The 19,279-nt window shown below is 35.3% G+C and overlaps 3 protein-coding genes across 4 annotated transcripts in view; all 3 read left to right on the top strand.

The window, feature by feature from the left end:
- LOC138308597 (TPR and ankyrin repeat-containing protein 1-like) overlaps positions 1–19,279 on the top strand; it is a 150,651-nt gene that overhangs the window by 58,430 nt on the left and 72,942 nt on the right.
- Positions 2,998–5,509, top strand: LOC138309559 (TPR and ankyrin repeat-containing protein 1-like). The gene is made up of 3 exons (XM_069250793.1): positions 2,998–3,108; positions 4,735–4,966; positions 5,277–5,509. Exons 1-3 carry the CDS (start codon positions 3,013–3,015, stop codon positions 5,507–5,509), a joined length of 561 nt encoding a protein of 186 aa, XP_069106894.1. The 5' UTR covers positions 2,998–3,012.
- On the top strand, positions 8,836–10,675 carry LOC138308478 (uncharacterized). 2 transcript variants are annotated; one of them, XR_011206139.1, is made up of 3 exons: positions 8,836–9,317; positions 10,046–10,449; positions 10,585–10,675. XR_011206139.1 is itself a non-coding variant. In XM_069249462.1 (2 exons), exons 1-2 carry the CDS (start codon positions 8,883–8,885, stop codon positions 10,229–10,231), a joined length of 621 nt encoding a protein of 206 aa, XP_069105563.1. In that variant the 5' UTR covers positions 8,836–8,882; the 3' UTR covers positions 10,232–10,523. The 2 variants fall into 2 exon arrangements, 1 of the variants encoding a protein (XP_069105563.1); XM_069249462.1 differs by lacking the exon at positions 10,585–10,675 and having other exon boundaries at positions 10,046–10,523.

Consider the following 19,279-nt stretch of genomic DNA (forward strand, 5'->3'; position numbering starts at 1 on the left):
GTTCAGAATGAGTATATGACATTTTGTGTAAACACCTCTGGAGGTAAACATGCTTTATGCTTTGTACTGAATGGTTCATGTCACTATGGTGGTCATATGACCTTTTGTAAACATCAGAACTATTATGCTTTGTATGAATGACATGGCCAGTTCATACACTAAGGTGGTACCAAGGTATGACCTTTTGTAAACTATGGAGGTACAACAAACTCTTTGTATGAATGAGTTCATGTCACTAGGTGGTCATATGACCTTGGATAAACTATCAGAACATTATGCTTTGTATGAAGTGTGTTCATGTCAGTACAATGACATGGCCATGATACACTTTTGTATGGAGTACAGTGTACAAACTACTTTGTATGGAATGAGTAATGTCTCCTGGAGGAATGGTGGTCATATGACCTTTTGAAACACATGATTGTATGTGGTACAACAAATCCTGGAGGTAAGTGTGTTCTTTTATGATGGCCAATGATCATACCTGGAGGTAGTGTGTTCAGAATTGTAAAGCACATGGCCATTGATACTATGGAGGTACAACAACTCCTGGAGGTTGTTAGAGAATATGTTCATGGACACTATGGCCAGTGGTATGAAACACCTGCAGAGGTCAACCCAGTGTTCCTGGATGCATTGGAATGAGTACTCATGACAATGGCCATCAATACCTGTACGAACAAACAATGTGAGGTGTGAGTGTGTTCAGAATGAGTACTATGACATGGACACTTATGGATGTTTTGGAGGGTAACTACAAATGGAGTATGAATCAAACTCCTGGAGGTAAGTGTGTTTCAGAATGAGTACTATGGTATGGCCATTAATACACATGGAGGTACAACAAATCCTGGAGGTAAGTGTGTTTCTATTATGGTTCAATACACTGATTTGTACAACAAACTCCTGGATGGACATGTTTCCAGACATTGTAACTCCTGGAGGTACTCCTGGAGGTGTGTTCAGAATGAGTACTATGACATGGCCATCGATACACTATGGAGGTACAACAAACTCCTGGAGGTAAGTTGTAGTTCAGAATGAGTACTATGACATGGCCATCCGATACACTATGGAGGTACAACAAACTCCAGGAGGCCCAAAGTGTGTTCAGAATGAGTACTAATGACATGGCCATTGATACACTATGGAGGTACAACAAACTCCTGGAGGTAAGTGTGTTCAGAATGAGTACTATGACATGGCCATTGATACACTATGGAGAGTACAACAAACAACTCCTGGGAGGTAAGTGTGTTCAGAATGAGTACTATGACATGGCCATCAATAACACTATGGAGGTACAACAAACTCCTGGAGGTAAGTGTGTTCAGAATGAGTTACTATGACATGGCCATTGTGATACACTATGGAGGTACAACAAACTCCTGGAGGTAAGTGTGTGTTCAGAATGAGTACTATGACATTGGCCATTGATACACTATGGAGGTACAACAAACTCCTGGAGGTAAGTGTGTTTCAGAATGAGTACTATGACATGGCCATCGATACACTATGGAGGTACAACAAACTCCTGGAGGTAAGTGTGTTCAGAATGAGTACTATGACATGGCCATTGATACACTATGGAGGTACAACAAACTCCTGGAGGTAAGTGTGTTCAGAATGAGTACTATGACATGGCCATGATACACTATGGAGGTACAACAAACTCCTGGAGGTAAGTGTGTTCAGAATGAGTACTATGACATGGCCATCAAATACACAGAATGGAGGTACAACAAAACTCCTGGAGGTAAGTGTGTTCAGAATGAGTACTATGACATGGCCATCGATACACTATGGAGGTACAACAAAACTCCTGGAGGTAAGTGTGTTCAGAATGAGTACTATGACATGGCCATCAATACACTATGGAGGTACAACAAACTCCTGGAGGTAAGTGTGTTCAGAATGAGTACTATGACATGGCCATTGATACACTATGGAGGTACAACACACTCCTGGAGGTAAGTGTGTTCAGAATGAGTACTATGACATGGCCATCGATACACTATGGAGGTACAACAAACTCCTTGAGGTAAGTGTGTTCAGAATGAGTACTATAACATGGCCATTGATACACTATGGAGGTACAACAAACTCCTGGAGGTAAGTGTGTTCAGAATGAGTACTATGACATGGCCATTGATACACTATGGAGGTACAACAAACTCCTGGAGGTAAGTGTGTTCAGAATGGAGTACGTATGGACATGGCCATCAATACACTATGGAGGTACAACAAACTCCTGGAGGTAAGTGTGTTCAGAATGAGTACTATGACATGGCCATTGATACACTATGGAGGTACAACAAACTCCTGGAGGTAAGTGTGTTCAGAATGAGTACTATGACATGGCCATCAATACACTATGGAGGTACAACAAACTCCTGGAGGTAAGTGTGTTCAGAATGAGTACTATGACATGGCCATTGATACACTATGGAGGTACAACAAACTCCTGGAGGTAAGTGTGTTCAGAATGAGTACTATGACATGGCCATAATACACTATGGAGGTACAACAAACTCCTGGAGGTAAGTGTGTTCAGAATGAGTACTATGACATGGCCATTGATACACTATGGAGGTACAACAAACTCCTGGAGGTAAGTGTGTTCAGAATGAGTACTATGACATGGCCATTGATACACTATGGAGGTACAACAAACTCCTGGAGGTAAGTGTGTTCAGAATGAGTACTATGACATGGCCATCAATACACTATGGAGGTACAACAAACTCCTGGAGGTAAGTGTGTTCAGAATGAGTACTATGACATGGCCATTGATACACTATGGAGGTACAACAAACTCCTGGAGGTAAGTGTGTTCAGAATGAGTACTATGACATGGCCATCAATACACTATGGAGGTACAACAAACTCCTGGAGGTAAGTGTGTTCAGAATGAGTACTATGACATGGCCATTGATACACTATGGAGGTACAACAAACTCCTGGAGGTAAGTGTGTTCAGAATGAGTACTATGACATGGCCATCGATACACTATGGAGGTACAACAAACTCCTGGAGGTAAGTGTGTTCAGAATGAGTACTATGACATGGCCATCGATACACTATGGAGGTACAACAAACTCCTGGAGGTAAGTGTGTTCAGAATGAGTACTATGACATGGCCATTGATACACTATGGAGGTACAACAAACTCCTGGAGGTAAGTGTGTTCAGAATGAGTACTATGACATGGCCATCAATACACTATGGAGGTACAACAAACTCCTGGAGGTAAGTGTGTTCAGAATGAGTACTATGACATGGCCATTGATACACTATGGAGGTACAACAAACTCCTGGAGGTAAGTTGTGTTCAATGATTACTATGACATGGCCATCGATACACTATGGAGGTACAACACTAATCCTGGAGGTAAGTGTTGTTCAGAATGAGTACTATGACATGGCCATCGATACACTATGGAGGTACAACACACTCCTGGAGGTAAAGTGTGTTCAGAATGAGTACTATGACATGGCCATTGATACACTATGGAGGTACAACAAACTCCTGGAGGTAAGTGTGTTCAGAATGAGTACTATGACATGGCCATTGATACACTATGGAGGTACAACAAACTCCTGGAGGTAAGTGTGTTCAGAATGAGTACTATGACATGGCCATTGATACACTATGGAGGTACAACAAACTCCTGGAGGTAAGTGTGTTCAGAATGAGTACTATGACATGGCCATCAATACACTATGGAGGTACAACAAACTCCTGGAGGTAAGTGTGTTCAGAATGAGTACTATGACATGGCCATTGATACACTATGGAGGTACAACAAACTCCTGGAGGTAAGTGTGTTCAGAATGAGTACTATGACATGGCCATAGTATACACTATGGAGGTACAACAAACTCCTGGAGGTAAGTGTGTTCAGAATGAGTACTATGACATGGCCATCAATACACTATGGAGGTACAACAAACTCCTGGAGGTAAGTGTGTTCAGAATGAGTACTATGACATGGCCATTGATACACTATGGAGGTACAACAAACTCCTGGAGGTAAGTGTGTTCAGAATGAGTACTATGACATGGCCATTGATACACTATGGAGGTACAACAAACTCCTGGAGGTAAGTGTGTTCAGAATGAGTACTATGACATGGCCATCGATACACTATGGAGGTACGACAAAATCCTTGAGGTGAGTGTCCATCAAAATAAGTACTATGACATGGCTACTCATATATTGGAGCTATAAACTATCAGTTAAGAGTAATGAGGTGAACTGTTGATAACATTTTTAGACAGGGAAACACTGTCAAACTTCTTGGCAGTATAGATGGTAAGTTGTGAGTAGTTACCTCAGCTTCTGCAGTTTCTGGCTGAATATCATCTTTGATGACTGCGTCTTTGCACCTTATGTCTCGCACTTGTGAATGTGTATGTGATAAGCTCAATTAACTGTATGTAATACAAGAGAGGTCATGCATTTTGTTTATACCGATTGATGATAATTTACAATTGTGTCACATTTTTTTAACCAGGCAAACGTGGCAATTGATCATTGTCATAAATGTATATCTTGATATGTTACAGAAGAAAATCTTTCTAAAACAATCTTTTACTTGTTGCTTTCCTTATACAAAATATTATCGTTACATAAGATACATGTATTTGAAAATAAAGAAAAGGTAAAACGATCAAAAGAAAACCTAAAAAGTTCTTAAAATAAAATGATTGCTTCATGATGTTTTGACAGGGTCTGAAGTCCAAATGTGAGGTTGTTCCTGCAGTGTTGTTGGAGCACAAGCCTCATCCATTGCATACAAGAGAACGTCTGAGTTTCAGGGCTGCAGAGTTTCACCATCGTAATGGTAACGAAGTCCGTATGATGGTAAACCTTGAACGATTGGAACATCTCAGTGACCGTGTCACTTTCCTCAAAAACAAAAACTACTTTGACCAAGCAGGCCAACTTCTCCAGAAGGAAGGTATGTATTTGTTTGTTTGTTTGTAATGCTCGCATTGTTATATCTAGTCTTCTTGGATTTTATGCAGTCAAAACTTTTGAACTTCCAAAGGAAGAAAATTGAATGCGACACCATTATGGTGTAAGTGAACACGAAATTAGACGTTAATACATAACTCTAAAGTATTTAAATTTCATTAAATGCTGTTCTTAATTCCATGAACTTTTGTACTCGAAAGACTGATGACATTTTTGTAAAAAAAAAAAAGATGAAGGAAATGTATTTCTTTTGCATGTACAATTTCTGCAAGACCCGATTGATTGATTTTTAGGAAAGTATGTGGATGCAACAAAACTGTACCTCGTCCATGGAAAGACCAAACAGGCTGTAGAGACTGCAAGACAATCTGCCAACAAAGATCTCATTGGTGAATGTCTCATCATAGATGTTCAAGTGAAGCTTAGAAAGAAACCAGAATGTGAACCTTCGGAGGATGAAGAAAGCAAGCCAAAACTGATTGACGAGATCGATCGTGCCAATACTGCGCAGGAAATGCCGACTTAAGATATATTGACTACAGAACCCATAACCAAAGCAACCTCCGCAAAGCGCCATCCTGTGCTTGTTTCCATAAAAGCGAGATCCTTAAATGAAGTTACGGAATATCAATGAAATCTGATGGGGAGCATTACAACAAGTGAAACCAAAGATGTGAAGCTGGGCAATTAGAATGCGATGCGGACTAGCGATGGTAAGAAATTCAGATACTTCATGCCAATTGCCAGAAAATGCTGATCCCCAGCGTGGGTGAAAGGAATCGGAAAATCTGTTTGGGAGATATCTAAATCCTTTTGCGTTATCCGCCAGACAAAGTTCCGGGAGCCCTGATCGTATATTCATAGCTACTATGGATTGAGACCATCCAACACGAATGCGATACACTCTAGAAATGTTAGTCCATTCCCCATTGCCGAAAAACACGCGAGGCATTGAATATTTTGAAAAAGTTGCTTGCCTGTAAAAAAAAGGCAAGGAGATGCGCAAAAATAAGACCAGAATTAGCTGATAAAAGTTTCACGATGCCCGTTAGCTAGAGTCGAAGTTTTGTCGGACTTGGTTCTATTAGTATCACGGGGGGATATTTGTATGGGGGGGGTGTGGTGTCATGGAGGAGTAGGGGTTGTGGGTGTAAGGGGATAGTCAAACTGAGATTGGTGGCTGAAACAAGATCAAAAAATGAAACGAAGGGAAGCAAGTGTCCTGAGAATTTGCCCTGGTATGGGTTTTTATGAGACTTTGCAATCCAAAGATTCTAGGTATGGGTGGGCACGTCGTACCGGCACATACATGTGACAGTGCAATGTGAAGCTGAAATCTTCGCCCTAAAAAGAACTACTTAGTCTGTTCGAACCTTCTTCAATCTAGAAAATGGGATTGGGTATGCTACCACAAGGGCCCTTTGGCGGACGCGTTATAGCTTCTTAATCGTACAATTTCAATAGAATGAAACTTACAGAAAAATGAGTTTTGAAATGTCTTTGTTCCGTGATCATCTCTACAACAACATGAACTCCCTCTTGGCATAGCTTCATTCATTAAGTCCTGCGTTACCATCCATCCGAAGGGTGGCGGTAATGTTCAGGCATTGATCACTGATCACCTGAATGTGTACCAACGTGTGAACAGTTTACCTTTCTAGGTATTGGAAGCGAAAGGGCAAACAAGAGCGAAGCAACTAGGCCGGTACCTGAGGGTTTACCCAGAACGTATGACACAATAAAATCGTTCCATCAGAAAGGATGCAGCGCTTCCTAAGTGCGGGGAACACACTAGAGCAACATGGCTCCGAAATGGGAATTCAGCAACATTTGAGTAGATCAGCATGAGTATGATACTTGAACGTGCGCAAATTACACAACTCCATGATGATCACATGAAACAGGAAAACATTATACACATGAATGTCCTTTCATGAAAGTTGTTACCCCATCTATTCCTTGCAAAATTATTTTCTTACAGTTGAAGGTATGTTGATCACGTGATAATAAAAAATCCTGATGTTGGAGTTTGAAACAATGGAAGTGCGAGAGGGAGTGAAAATCTTCCAGAAGTACCAGACAAAGATTAATGAAACGGGTTTGCGAGCCATTTAAGGCTTTCTTCGTTGATGACAAACATGCGCACATAAGCATAGTATTCCGTCGTTGTGCCGTGGACAGAAGGTTTGATGTAGACGCGCCACTCCCGATTACCAACTCACTTATTCCGGCAGAGGGCGCGTTCATCTAGAGGCTCTCTATCAAATTCTACAAGTTCGTCGTGTTGATCCTTGGTGATGTAGGAACCAAGACGCAATACTCCACACAGTTTTTCTGACCTTTTGACTGTGAGTCATGCGAATACTTCACAACCGTTTGCAGTTCTGCTTCGGTCGGCGTAAAATACAACAAGGTGGACCAATGTCTTCTTTTTTTTATCCTGACCGAGCTTCCTATCTTGAGCCGTCCTTAGTAGTACCAGGTCTTCATTAAGACTCCAGCCTCTCAAGGGACTACGGCCAACCAACATTTGAATTGGAGTACATCGACACAAAAATACTACTGCCGAAGGGTGGTTCATATTCGACAACTTTGTCAGCGACTGCCGGCAGAAAGGAGTTATAAGGTAATTTACAGGTCTATGGTTGATCAGAGATTCGCACTTATATGAATCTGATCACGCCTCTCAACCTTTCCCCCCCCCCCACATAATAATTCAAGCCACCACACTGGTGATAAAAGACTGGATTTTAGGGCCCTCGCCTAGCACTGAGACTGCCATGCGTGGTCTTTCGCCTTCGCGTACTATCCAATGACCTTTTCCTTATGCAAACATTGGCAGGAAGAGCATTGTTTGCCTATCAATGGAGTCTGATACATGCATGACAAGAAGTTGTGTGATTAATTGATCCACTCTTCCTGAAGGAAATCTGTACATCTCACGCTTGGTGTGAATAGGCCGAGGCGAAAGCTCTGAGTGGCGAGCCATGGTGGCGAGCTGGTGATGGAGGTGGAGAGGATGGATTATATCAGACTTCGCAGAGCTAGCATGTTGAAATAGCCAGAGCATCTTGCAAGCCTAGCATTCATCAGCCATACTTGCATTTGTTTCCTAGCATTGTAGGAAACTTCTCCGAGATCGGATATGTTAGATATAATGAACATGTTGTTTATGTCTAATAGCCATCTGGATAGTCCATTGCTTCGTTTTATTGGAAATAAGAGCTAACTCCTCTTGACAAACCTGAACCTTGCTTCCTTCAAAGTTTTTTCGACACCGGTCAACAAAGGAAGAAAAAAAAAGTTGGACAAAATCCTGGTGAGGGATTGGTTAATAATAAGATTGCCCTGCTGATGAAGATGAGGATTTGAAGCCTGTTGCTTCACAATGCTGAACTCGAGATGTAGGATAGATATGACCAATAGAGGAGAGGTTGGGAGAAAAGTACAAGTGGCGTAGCAAAATAAGCCAGAAAATGTTGGATCAGGAGACCCAACAGGAAGGTCGAAAAGGCTGCTTATGCGATTCACAATTCACCAGGGTTGTCAAAAGCAATTCGCTGTAGAATGCAGTGTTCTATCATCCTATTCTCTTGTTGAAGCGGAAACTGATTTAGGGCGCAAGAACAGGAGTGAAAAAGGCGACTCAAAAAGTTTCTTCGTCTTAGGCATAGCCATGACCACGCTTCGCTACTATCTGTGATGTCACATCTCGACAGATTCTGCATGGTTAACCTCTCAGTGGCAAAGGTCATGAGGCTATCTCAGCAACGGTTCTAAATTAAACAGAATCAGCAGTGAAACCAATCCAGTTAATGTCCCATTTTATCCCTCTTTGATGAATCACTTTCTCTGCTCTGTTCAGTGGACTGATTCCCAATTTCCCAAAAGTCTCTGAAATGTCGTCTGATCTTGCTGAACCTATTGATGAAACCGGTGACAATCCGTCCTCAGAGGAAAACAAAGATTCTTTGAGAGCGAAATATAAGTCGCAACACGAGGAAAGCCAAATTCATATCCGTAACATGCAAAATTTCAAACAACTCAAAGCTGTTTACAAAACTCAGATTGCAGCAAAGCATGAGGAAATAATAGAGTTTATCAGAAAGCATGACTTGAAGACGGAGAAAGGACAGAAACATTTTGCGGACATGAAGTTAGATATCGGTAGGCTTGTCAGCAGATCAGACGCGACGCAAACTGAATTTGAAAAAATCCTTTCGACAAGAGATTGGGGGAACATAGCCAATTTGATGCAGTTCTTCCGAGAAACTAATGGATTCTTCCTAGAAGTAAAGCACTATGTGGAAACGCAATGGGAAAAAGTGCAGGAGGTAAGTGTTCTGACTGAATGCTATTCATGCATGTTAATTTGGAATTAGAACATTAGAATTGAATACTATTTTATATAACTAATCCTTGTTAAAATTCGATATAATAATATTTACCTTTGTTGTGTATTTATAATATTTATTCATTGGGTTAAAAAAGAAACAAAACTGCATATACATCTATTTAAGCTATTGAGATTGTGCCATGGCGCGTCCGTCGTCCGTCAACATTTCCTTAAAATTGCTACTACCCATAGAGTTCTGCATGGAGTGTATCCAAATTTTGACAGAAACATCTTTTGGGGAAGGAGATCAGTGTTTATATAAATTTTGGCTCTGACCCTCCGGGGACAGGAGGGGCGGGGCCCCATTAGGAGAATGGAGTTAAATCCTTTAAAAAGCTACCTGTCATAAAATTATGCATGGATTGAAACCAAATTTGGCGAAAAACTTCCTTGGGGGAATGGGAACAAAGTTTGTATAAAGTTTGGCTCTGACCCCCCCCGCCCCCAATTAGGGCCCATTAGGGTAATTAGAGGGAGGTAATTATTCAAATTCCTTCAGAAAAGAAACACTAAACCTGATTCAGAACATTACTTTGCATTACAAACCAGATGAGCGATTAGACTCTCTGGGCCTCTTGTTAACAATATGCTGCTCTTGTAATTTAATGAAAAATCCCGCTTATCGGTACAATATCATGTTCTAACGTTCGGTTGAAACCTTTGTAGTCCAAGGAAAGAGCCGCTGAGAATGCTAAAGCAGGCTACAATCAGTCCGTCCTCAATGAAGACTGGGATGATGAACTTCAAACCCTTGAGGACGTTGTTCAGGAGCCCGTCCGCCAGAGGGAGAAGAAAGGAAAGGGGCGAGGTAGATCGAGGGGCAGGGCAAGGCCAAGACTGCAAGATGACTAAATTAGGGTGATCACATTTGGTAACACAAAAAGCTGCGAAACCAAGACGTATAGGTTTAATGAATGGTTTATACTTTATAGCACTAAAGGTACACTGTACAAACATATGATGATGATGATGATGATGACTAATTAGGGTGATCACATTTGGTAACACAAAAAGCTGCGAAACCAAGACATATAGGTTTAATGAATGGTTTATACTTTATAGCACTAAAGGTACACTGTACAAACATGATGATGATGATGATGATGACTAATTAGGGTGATCACATTTGGTAACACAAAAAGCTGCGAAAACCTAGACATATAGGTTTAATGAATGGATATTTTTATACTTTATAGCACGTAAAGGTACACTGTACAAACATATGATGATGATGATGATGAATGACTAATTAGGGTGATCACATTTGGTAACACAAAAAGCTGCGAAACCAAGACATATAGGTTTAATGAAAGATTGATTATTTATACTTTATAGCACTAAAGGTACACTGTACAAACATATATGATGATGATGATGATGATGATGATGATGACTAATTAGGGTGATCACATTTGGTAACACAAAAAGCTGCGAAACCAAGACATATAGTTTTGAAAATGATTGGTTTATACTTTATAGCACTAAAGGTACACTGTAAACAAACATATGATGATGATGATGATGAATGATGATGATGATGACTAATTAGGGTGATCACATTTGGTAACACAAAAAGCTGCGAAACCAAGACATATAGGCACATTTTAATGAATGGTTTTATACTTTTATAGCACTAAAGGTACACTGTACAAAATATGATGATGATGATGATGATGATGACTAATTAGGGTGATCACATTTGGTAAACACAAAAATGCGAAACCAAAAATAGTCATAGTTTAATGAATGGTTTATACTTTATAGCACTAAAGGTACACTGTACAAACATTATGATGATGATGATGATGACTAAATTAGGGTGATCACATTTGGTAACACAAAAAGCTGCGAAACCAAGACGTATAGGTTTAATGAATGGTTTATACTTTATAGCACTAAAGGTACACTGTACAAACATATGATGATGATGATGATGATGATGATGACTAATTAGGGTCGTCAATTTGACAAAAATGAGATTTGAAAATGTCTTATTTAAAATTAATATTCAGAGGAGGTTATAGTTTCGATGGAAAAATGAGGAAGTGGATATTTGACATACTAGTTGCATGTCCAGAATTTTAAAGTATGGTGGTGATATCTAAACAGTAGTAAATATGGTAAGTTCATTAAAAGCAACATTGTGTAACAGTATTATGATTACAAATAATTTCACGCATAATCCGGTAGGTCTTTTTGAAGAAAGTATGGATTGATGGCTATACACGTAACAGTTTACATTCTCTATGTGTTAACTTCAGAAAATTTGTTGTAAGTTTTGTAGAATATTATGAAAAGCAATTGGAATGATTAATCACAAAAAGCTGAACAAAAGATGCATTAGATTGTCCGAATATGTAAGTTATAAGAAATTCTGCCTTAAGTATCAATAAAACGTATAGATAATCAAAATAGTGTTAAGTTGGAAATATTGATTAAAAGTTATACTTTTACTGTTTTGTTTAATAGTTAATATCCGAGCCATACATAGACAAAGGGACACAGTCAATGTATTAATAAACATCGATTATTAAAATGTGAATATATAAACATTTGCTCCCGGTGAAGAGGATAACAGTTGATTTTTTGTAATTTTTGTCCATGTAATACAAAGTGAAATTTCCTTCCTTGAAATATGTGTACTTCTATTTTTTGAAACCATGTTATAGTAACGCACATTGAAAGTCAAATTGTAGGTGTACAGAAGTTCTTTTGTACCACACACTCTCTAATAACCTGGCAATCTGATCATGGCGAAATTTGTTCTTCTATGGCGTGGGAAATATTGGGCACTTAAAAAACAAAAATTGACTGTTTCTGAAATCGGTGACGAAGTTTATTTAAGTTCCTTAAAAAAACTACTAAAATCGGTGACTACGTGTTGTCAAGTAACATGTTTATTATTATGCATTCCATTTTAATGTTTTTAAACCTTCATTATTGGAATTTTGGTTCCTCTGGAATGAAGGATCATTTGGTGACCATTTCTTCTCACAATAAGGTTTACACTTAAGTGAACATGTTGTTTTAAATGAGAAATTTTAAGTTTCCTTTATGATATTGTTTCTCTTTTTGCAAACAATTGTTTCCAGGTCGATTTTCATCTGCTTCTTTTCTATTTTGCAACAATGTTTCGAATGACAAGAATACATTAGATTAGTGTTTATAGTATTAGTATTGCCTTGACTTCGTATATTTATTTTTTACAATCGTTTTTTTTGCAGTGAGCATTGTATTCTGTATATCTTTTGACAACATTTTTAAATCATTGTATAACGACTTTCTTTAAGAATGTTATATGTTTTCCTCAAATGAGAAATTTAAGTTTCAATGACATTTTTCATGTAAAGTCTTTTTTTAGACAAAATAGAATTGTTTCACCTCATATATTTTCATCTGCTTCTTTTCTATTTTTCTTCTGAAATAAAATGTTTCCCTAGCAAAACTTAAACATTATGATAAATTAATTTAAAATTAATGTTTATGTTAGTATTGTGCCCTTAACTCGTTCGTCATATTATTTTATAATAAATACAATGTCATTTCATTGTGTTTTTCTGCTGCAGTGAGAGCATTTACTTTAATGTATAGTTTTTGATCAAATGTAATTTTACTTCAGTGTTAAAATGTCAATAATTTGATAACGATGTAATCTTTAAGTATTCTACTGTTACTATTTAAATGTCCTTATTGATCAGATGGTAAATGTAATCTGTAGTACCTCAATGAATAAATGCTTCGAAACTTATGATACTGCAATCGTGTTTTGAATTGTGGTTATTCGATAAAATGATGTAGACATTCCAGTTTCATGTGATGTCTCTGTTTCTATAAGACATCTTTTGTATAATCCCTAGAAAGTGTACTATATTATAACAGTCAATAATTATGACTATTCCGCATAATTGTAGTACTATACAGTGCTACTATATACAATGTCAAAGCCATTTTAGGAAATATTTCTCTAATTTTAGTAATATCCCGAAAGATGCTATGTTATTGATCTGAATAATTAAAATCGACCCCCGATATAACGGACACACAATGTCCCGGCAAACTCGCAGTCCGGACGTAACGGAAAAGTTACATATTTGACCAAGAACCACGAAATTTCGGCAGTCCGCAAAATTTGTGATGCTGGAAGGTTTAGGCTGGGATAGAAGGTGTCGCGATTATCGAAGGTCAACCTGTACTATAATAATCACTTTCATATGGCACAATGCTATTTACTGTACAGTTGCTAATATTCGCGGGGTTTTTTAATTGCGCTAAATTCGCTTAATTATTCTCAAATTTGCGAAACTATGCAAATTATCTTCTTTTATAGATCATGAGCATTTTGCGTTATTGACAGATTTCAGAAAAAAAAATTCCAATATTAATGGTAGTACTACACAGCGCTACTAATTATAATGTCAATAATTATGATAAATGGTAATTGTAGTACACAATACAGTGCTACTATATACAATGTCAATAATTATGATAAATTGTAATTGTAGTACTATACAGTGCTACTATTATAATGTCAATTGAATTTTTTTTATGTCAATTAAAATCATGAGTACAATAATGTAATTGTCAATATTATATAAATATTGTGCAGTACAAAATACTGCGGGGCGGGGATTACATTATATGTCAATTATTATGATTAAATGTTAATTGTAGTACTATGCAGTGCTACTATATACAATGTCAATAATTATGATAAATGTAATTGGTAGTTACTATACAGTGCTACTCGTATACAATGTCAATAATTATGGGATAAATGTAATTGTAGTACAATACAGAGTGCTTCTATTATAATGTACAATGTAATTATGATAAATGTAATTGTAGTACTGATAGCAGTGCTACTATATACAATGTCAATAATTTCATGATAAATGTAATAATTGTAGTACTATATAGTGCTACTGTATACAATATCAATTATTATTATAAATGTTATTGTGAAGTACGGCACAGTGCTACTATATACAATGTCAATAATCATGATAAATGTAATTGCTAGTACTATACAGTGCTACTGTATCAATATCAATTATTATTATAAATGTATTGAAGTACGGTAGTGCTACTAAATACAATGTCAATCATCATGATTAATGCTAATTGTAGTACTATGCAGTGCTTACTAGTATACACAATATCAATATATGAATAATGTAATTGTAGTTTACTATTACAGTGCAACTATATACAATGTCAATTATTATGATAAATGTAATTGTAGTACTATGCAGTGCTACTATATAACTCAATAATTATGATAAATGTAATTGTAGTACTATATAGTGCTACTATATATAATGTCAATTATTATGATAAATGTAAGTGTAGTACTATACAGTTGCTACTATATACAATGTCAATAATTTGATAAATGTAAGTGTAGTACTATACAGTGCTACTATATATCAATAATGATGTCAATAGTACTTATGATGAAAATGTAAATTGTAGTACTATATAGTGCTACTATATACAATGTCAATTATCATGATAAATGTAATTGTAGTACTATGCAGTGCTACTATATACAATGTCAATAATTATGATAAATGTAATTGTAGTACTATACAGTGCTACTATATACAATGTCAATTATTATGATAAATGTAATTGTAGTACTACACAGTGCTACTATTACAATGTCAATTATTATGATAAATGTAAATTGTAGTACTATGCAGTGCTACTATATACAATGTCAATTATTATGATAAATGTAATTGTAGTACTATGCAGTGCTACTATATACAATGTCAATAATTATGATAAATGTAATTGTAGTACTATGCAGTGCTACTATATACAATGTCAATAATTATGATAAATGTAATTGTAGTACTATGCAGTGCTACTATATACAATGTCAATAATCATGATAAATGTAATTGTAGTACTATGCAGTGCTACTATATACAATGTCAATAATTATGATAAATGTAATTGTAGTACTATACAGTGCTACTATATACAATGTCAATTATTATGATAAATGTAATTGTAGTACTATGCAGTGCTACTATATACAATGTCAATAATTATGATAAATGTAATTGTAGTACTATGCAGTGCTACTATATACAATGTCAATAATTATGATAAATGTAATTGTAGTACTATGCAGTGCTACTATATACAATATCAATAATTATGATAAATGTAATTGTAGTACTATACAGTGCCTACTATATATAAATGTCAATAATTATGATAAATGTAATTGTAGTACTATACAGTGCTACTATATACAATGTCGTAATCATCAATGAATGTTATTGTAGTACTATACAGTGTACTATTATACAATATCAATCATATGATAAATGTATTGTAGTAGTATACAGTGCTACTATTATATGTCAAATATCAATGTCAATTGTAGTATTAAATGATATAATTGTAGTACTATATAGTGCTATTATATACAATGTCAATCATTATGATAAATGTAATTGTAGTACTATACAGTGCTACTACAACAATTTGATATATTAAAGTACTATATAGTGCATATCATATGTCAAAAATTAGAAATGTAATTGTAGTACTGTACATACATGTGCTACTATTATAAATGTCAATCATTACATGATAAATGTAATTGTAGTACTATGCAGTGCTCCTATATACAATATCAATCATCATGATAAATGTAATTGTAGTACTATACAGTGCTACTATTATAATGTCAATAATTATGATAAATGTAATTGCAGTACTATACAGTGCTACTATATACAATATCAATAATTATGAGAATTGTAATTGTAGTACTATGCAGTGCTACTATATACAATGTCAATTATTATGATAAATGTAATTGTAGTACAATACAGTGCTACTATATACAATATCAATCATTATGAGAAATGTAATTGTAGTACTATACAGTGCTACTATATTATAATGTCAATATTCATGATAAATGTAATTGTAGTACGACACAGTGCTACTATATTACAATATCAATCATTATGATAAATGTAATTGTAGTACTATGCAGTGCTACTATTATAATGTCAATAATCATGATAAATGTAATTGTAGTACTATACAGTGCTACTATATACAATATCAATCATTATGATAAATGTAATTGTAGTACTATGCAGTGCTACTATATACAATGTCAATCATTATGATAAATGTTATTGAAGTACGGCACAGTGCTACTATATACAATGTCAATTATTATGATAAATGTAATTGTAGTACAATACAGTGCTACTATATACAATATCAATAATTATGATAAATGTAATTGTAGTACTATGCAGTGCTACTATATACAATATCAATCATCATGATAAATGTAATTGTAGTACTATACAGTGCTACTATATACAATGTCAATAATTATGATAAATGTAATTGTAGTACTATACAGTGCTACTATATACAATGTCAATAATTATGATAAATGTAATTGTAGTACTATACAGTGCTACTATATACAATGTCAATAATTATGATAAATGTAATTGTAGTACTATACAGTGCTACTATTTACAATATCAATAATTATGATAAATGTAATTGTAGTACTATACAGTGCTACTATATACAATGTCAATAATTATAAATAATTGTAATTGTAGTACTATACAGTGCTACTATTATAATGTCAATTATCATGATAAATGTAATTGTAGTACTATACAGTGCTACTATTATAATGTCAATTATCATGATTAATGTAATTGTAGTACTATGCAGTGCTACTATATACAATGTCAATTATTATGATAAATGTTATTGTAGTACTATATAGTGCTACTATATACAATGTCAATTATTATGATAAATGTAATTGTAGTACAATACAGTGCTACTATATACAATGTCAATAATTATGAAAATGTAATTGTAGTACTATGCAGTGCTACTATATACAATGTCAATCATCATGATAAATGTAATTGTAGTACTATACAGTGCTACTATATATAATGTCAATTATTATGATAAATGTAATTGTAGTACTATACAGTGCTACTATATACAAATGTCAATTATTATGATAAATGTTATTGTAGTACAATACAGTGCTACTATATACAATTTCAATTATTATGATAAATGTTATTGTAGTACTATACAGTGCTACTATTATAATGTCAATTATTATGATAAATGTAAATTGTAGTACTATACAGTGCTACTATTATAATGTCAATCATTCATGATAATGTAATTGTAGTACTATGCAGTGCTACTATATACAATTTCAATTATCATGATAAATGTAATTGTAGTACTATGCAGTGCTACTATATACAATTTCAATTATCATGATAAATGTAATTGTAGTTACTATACAGTGCTACTATTATAATGTCAATTATTATGATAAATGTAATTGTAGTACTATGCAGTGCTACTATTATAATGTCAATTATTATGATAAATGTAATTGTAGTACTATACAGTGCTACTATTATAATGTCAATTATTATGATAAATGTAATTGTAGTACTATGCAGTGCTACTATATACAATGTCAATAATTATGATAAATGTAAGTGTTAGTACTATGCAGTGCTACTATATACAATTTCAATTATCATGATAAATGTAATTGTAGTACTATATAGTGCTACTATATACAATGTCAATAATTATGATAAATGTTATTGAAGTACTATACAGTGCTACTATATACAATGTCAAGCATTATGATAAGTGTTATTGCCATTGTGTAATAATTGCACTCGTCAATCACAAATCAATTCTATTGAATGACTGACATTTCTTTTTCATTCCAATGTATGGCTACAGAGGGACTGTAAGCTTATAAAGGCTAAACAAATTGTGTGTGTGAGTCCAATCCATGGTCTATAACATGCTGAAGTTCACTTTTCAACTCACCTTTATTTTGTTAAATAAAAATTTCTTATTATTCCCTTTTAGTTGTTACTTTAAAGATGGAATCTTACACATTTGCGACCAATTCTCAGATGTTTTTTTGTTTTTGTATTTTTCTCAGTTATACAATTTAACTATATTAATACCAACTTTATGAACAATTTGTAATTTGATATTGAAGTAGCAATTCTACTTTATTGTTGGTTTGAAGGAATTCTTATGTGATATATGCATACTTCTGTGTAACGATATCCAATGTATTCAATAATGTATACTTGATTAAATTTGGTATTAACGCAAATATCACGGCAGATATAATCACAATATATTACACATGTAGGATTTTGTATAACAAAAAGCAAAAGGCTGTGATTTAATCGAGGAAAACAAAAAACGAAACGTATTTGCGGTGAGTGGAAATAATTATTAAATCTCTAAAAAGTATTGATATCAAATACCAGGCAGCCATCTTGGATTTTGATTGTTAAAGTTTATTACCGCTATTTCTCAGAGAGTACTGAATGGATCTGTCTCAAAATTCATGCGCAGGTTTGGGGTCTTGTTGTGCATATTACATTTTCTGACCTATCGGTGAACAAGATGACCGACAGGTAGCCAGCATGGATTTTGATAATTGAAGTTTGTTTCTGTTATATATCTCAGAAAGTACTGAAAGGATCTTTCTCAAATTTCATATGTAGTAATATGGAGGAAAAGTTTGAAAAGCAGAGAAAAGACACCTCTTTCCATTTTCTGACGTAGATAATTCTTTGGTGGGCGCAAAGATCCCTCTGGGATCTCTTGTTAAGATAGTCCAGGGGTGTAGAGATCGCATGTGATTGGAACACCCGTAGTGTCGAGGAGCGCTTTACCTAGTACCGGTATTCAGTGATCGCATGTGCAAAAATATTAATGATAGGCGTCCTCGATATTCCAGAAGTTACTATCACTGTCATTATATCATTTCCTTGACTATATAGTAGCAAAAGGCTCTGTGTATGAGACCAAATGAGACCG

The sequence above is a fragment of the Argopecten irradians genome, chromosome 15, assembly GCF_041381155.1.
Source record: "Argopecten irradians isolate NY chromosome 15, Ai_NY, whole genome shotgun sequence".
Classification (NCBI taxonomy): domain Eukaryota; kingdom Metazoa; phylum Mollusca; class Bivalvia; order Pectinida; family Pectinidae; genus Argopecten; species Argopecten irradians.

Excerpts from the sequence above, each read along its gene's own strand:
- LOC138309559 (XM_069250793.1), top strand. The coding sequence starts at position 3,013 with ATGGAGGTACAACAAACTCCTGGAGGTAAGTGTGTTCAGAATGAGTAC. Across the intron at positions 3,109-4,734 it reads GGTACAACAAACTCCTGGAG|GGTCTGAAGTCCAAATGTGA; the intron begins GTAAGTGTGTTC and ends ATGTTTTGACAG. Across the intron at positions 4,967-5,276 it reads CCAACTTCTCCAGAAGGAAG|GAAAGTATGTGGATGCAACA; the intron begins GTATGTATTTGT and ends ATTGATTTTTAG.
- LOC138308478 (XM_069249462.1), top strand. The coding sequence starts at position 8,883 with ATGTCGTCTGATCTTGCTGAACCTATTGATGAAACCGGTGACAATCCG. Across the intron at positions 9,318-10,045 it reads AATGGGAAAAAGTGCAGGAG|TCCAAGGAAAGAGCCGCTGA; the intron begins GTAAGTGTTCTG and ends AAACCTTTGTAG.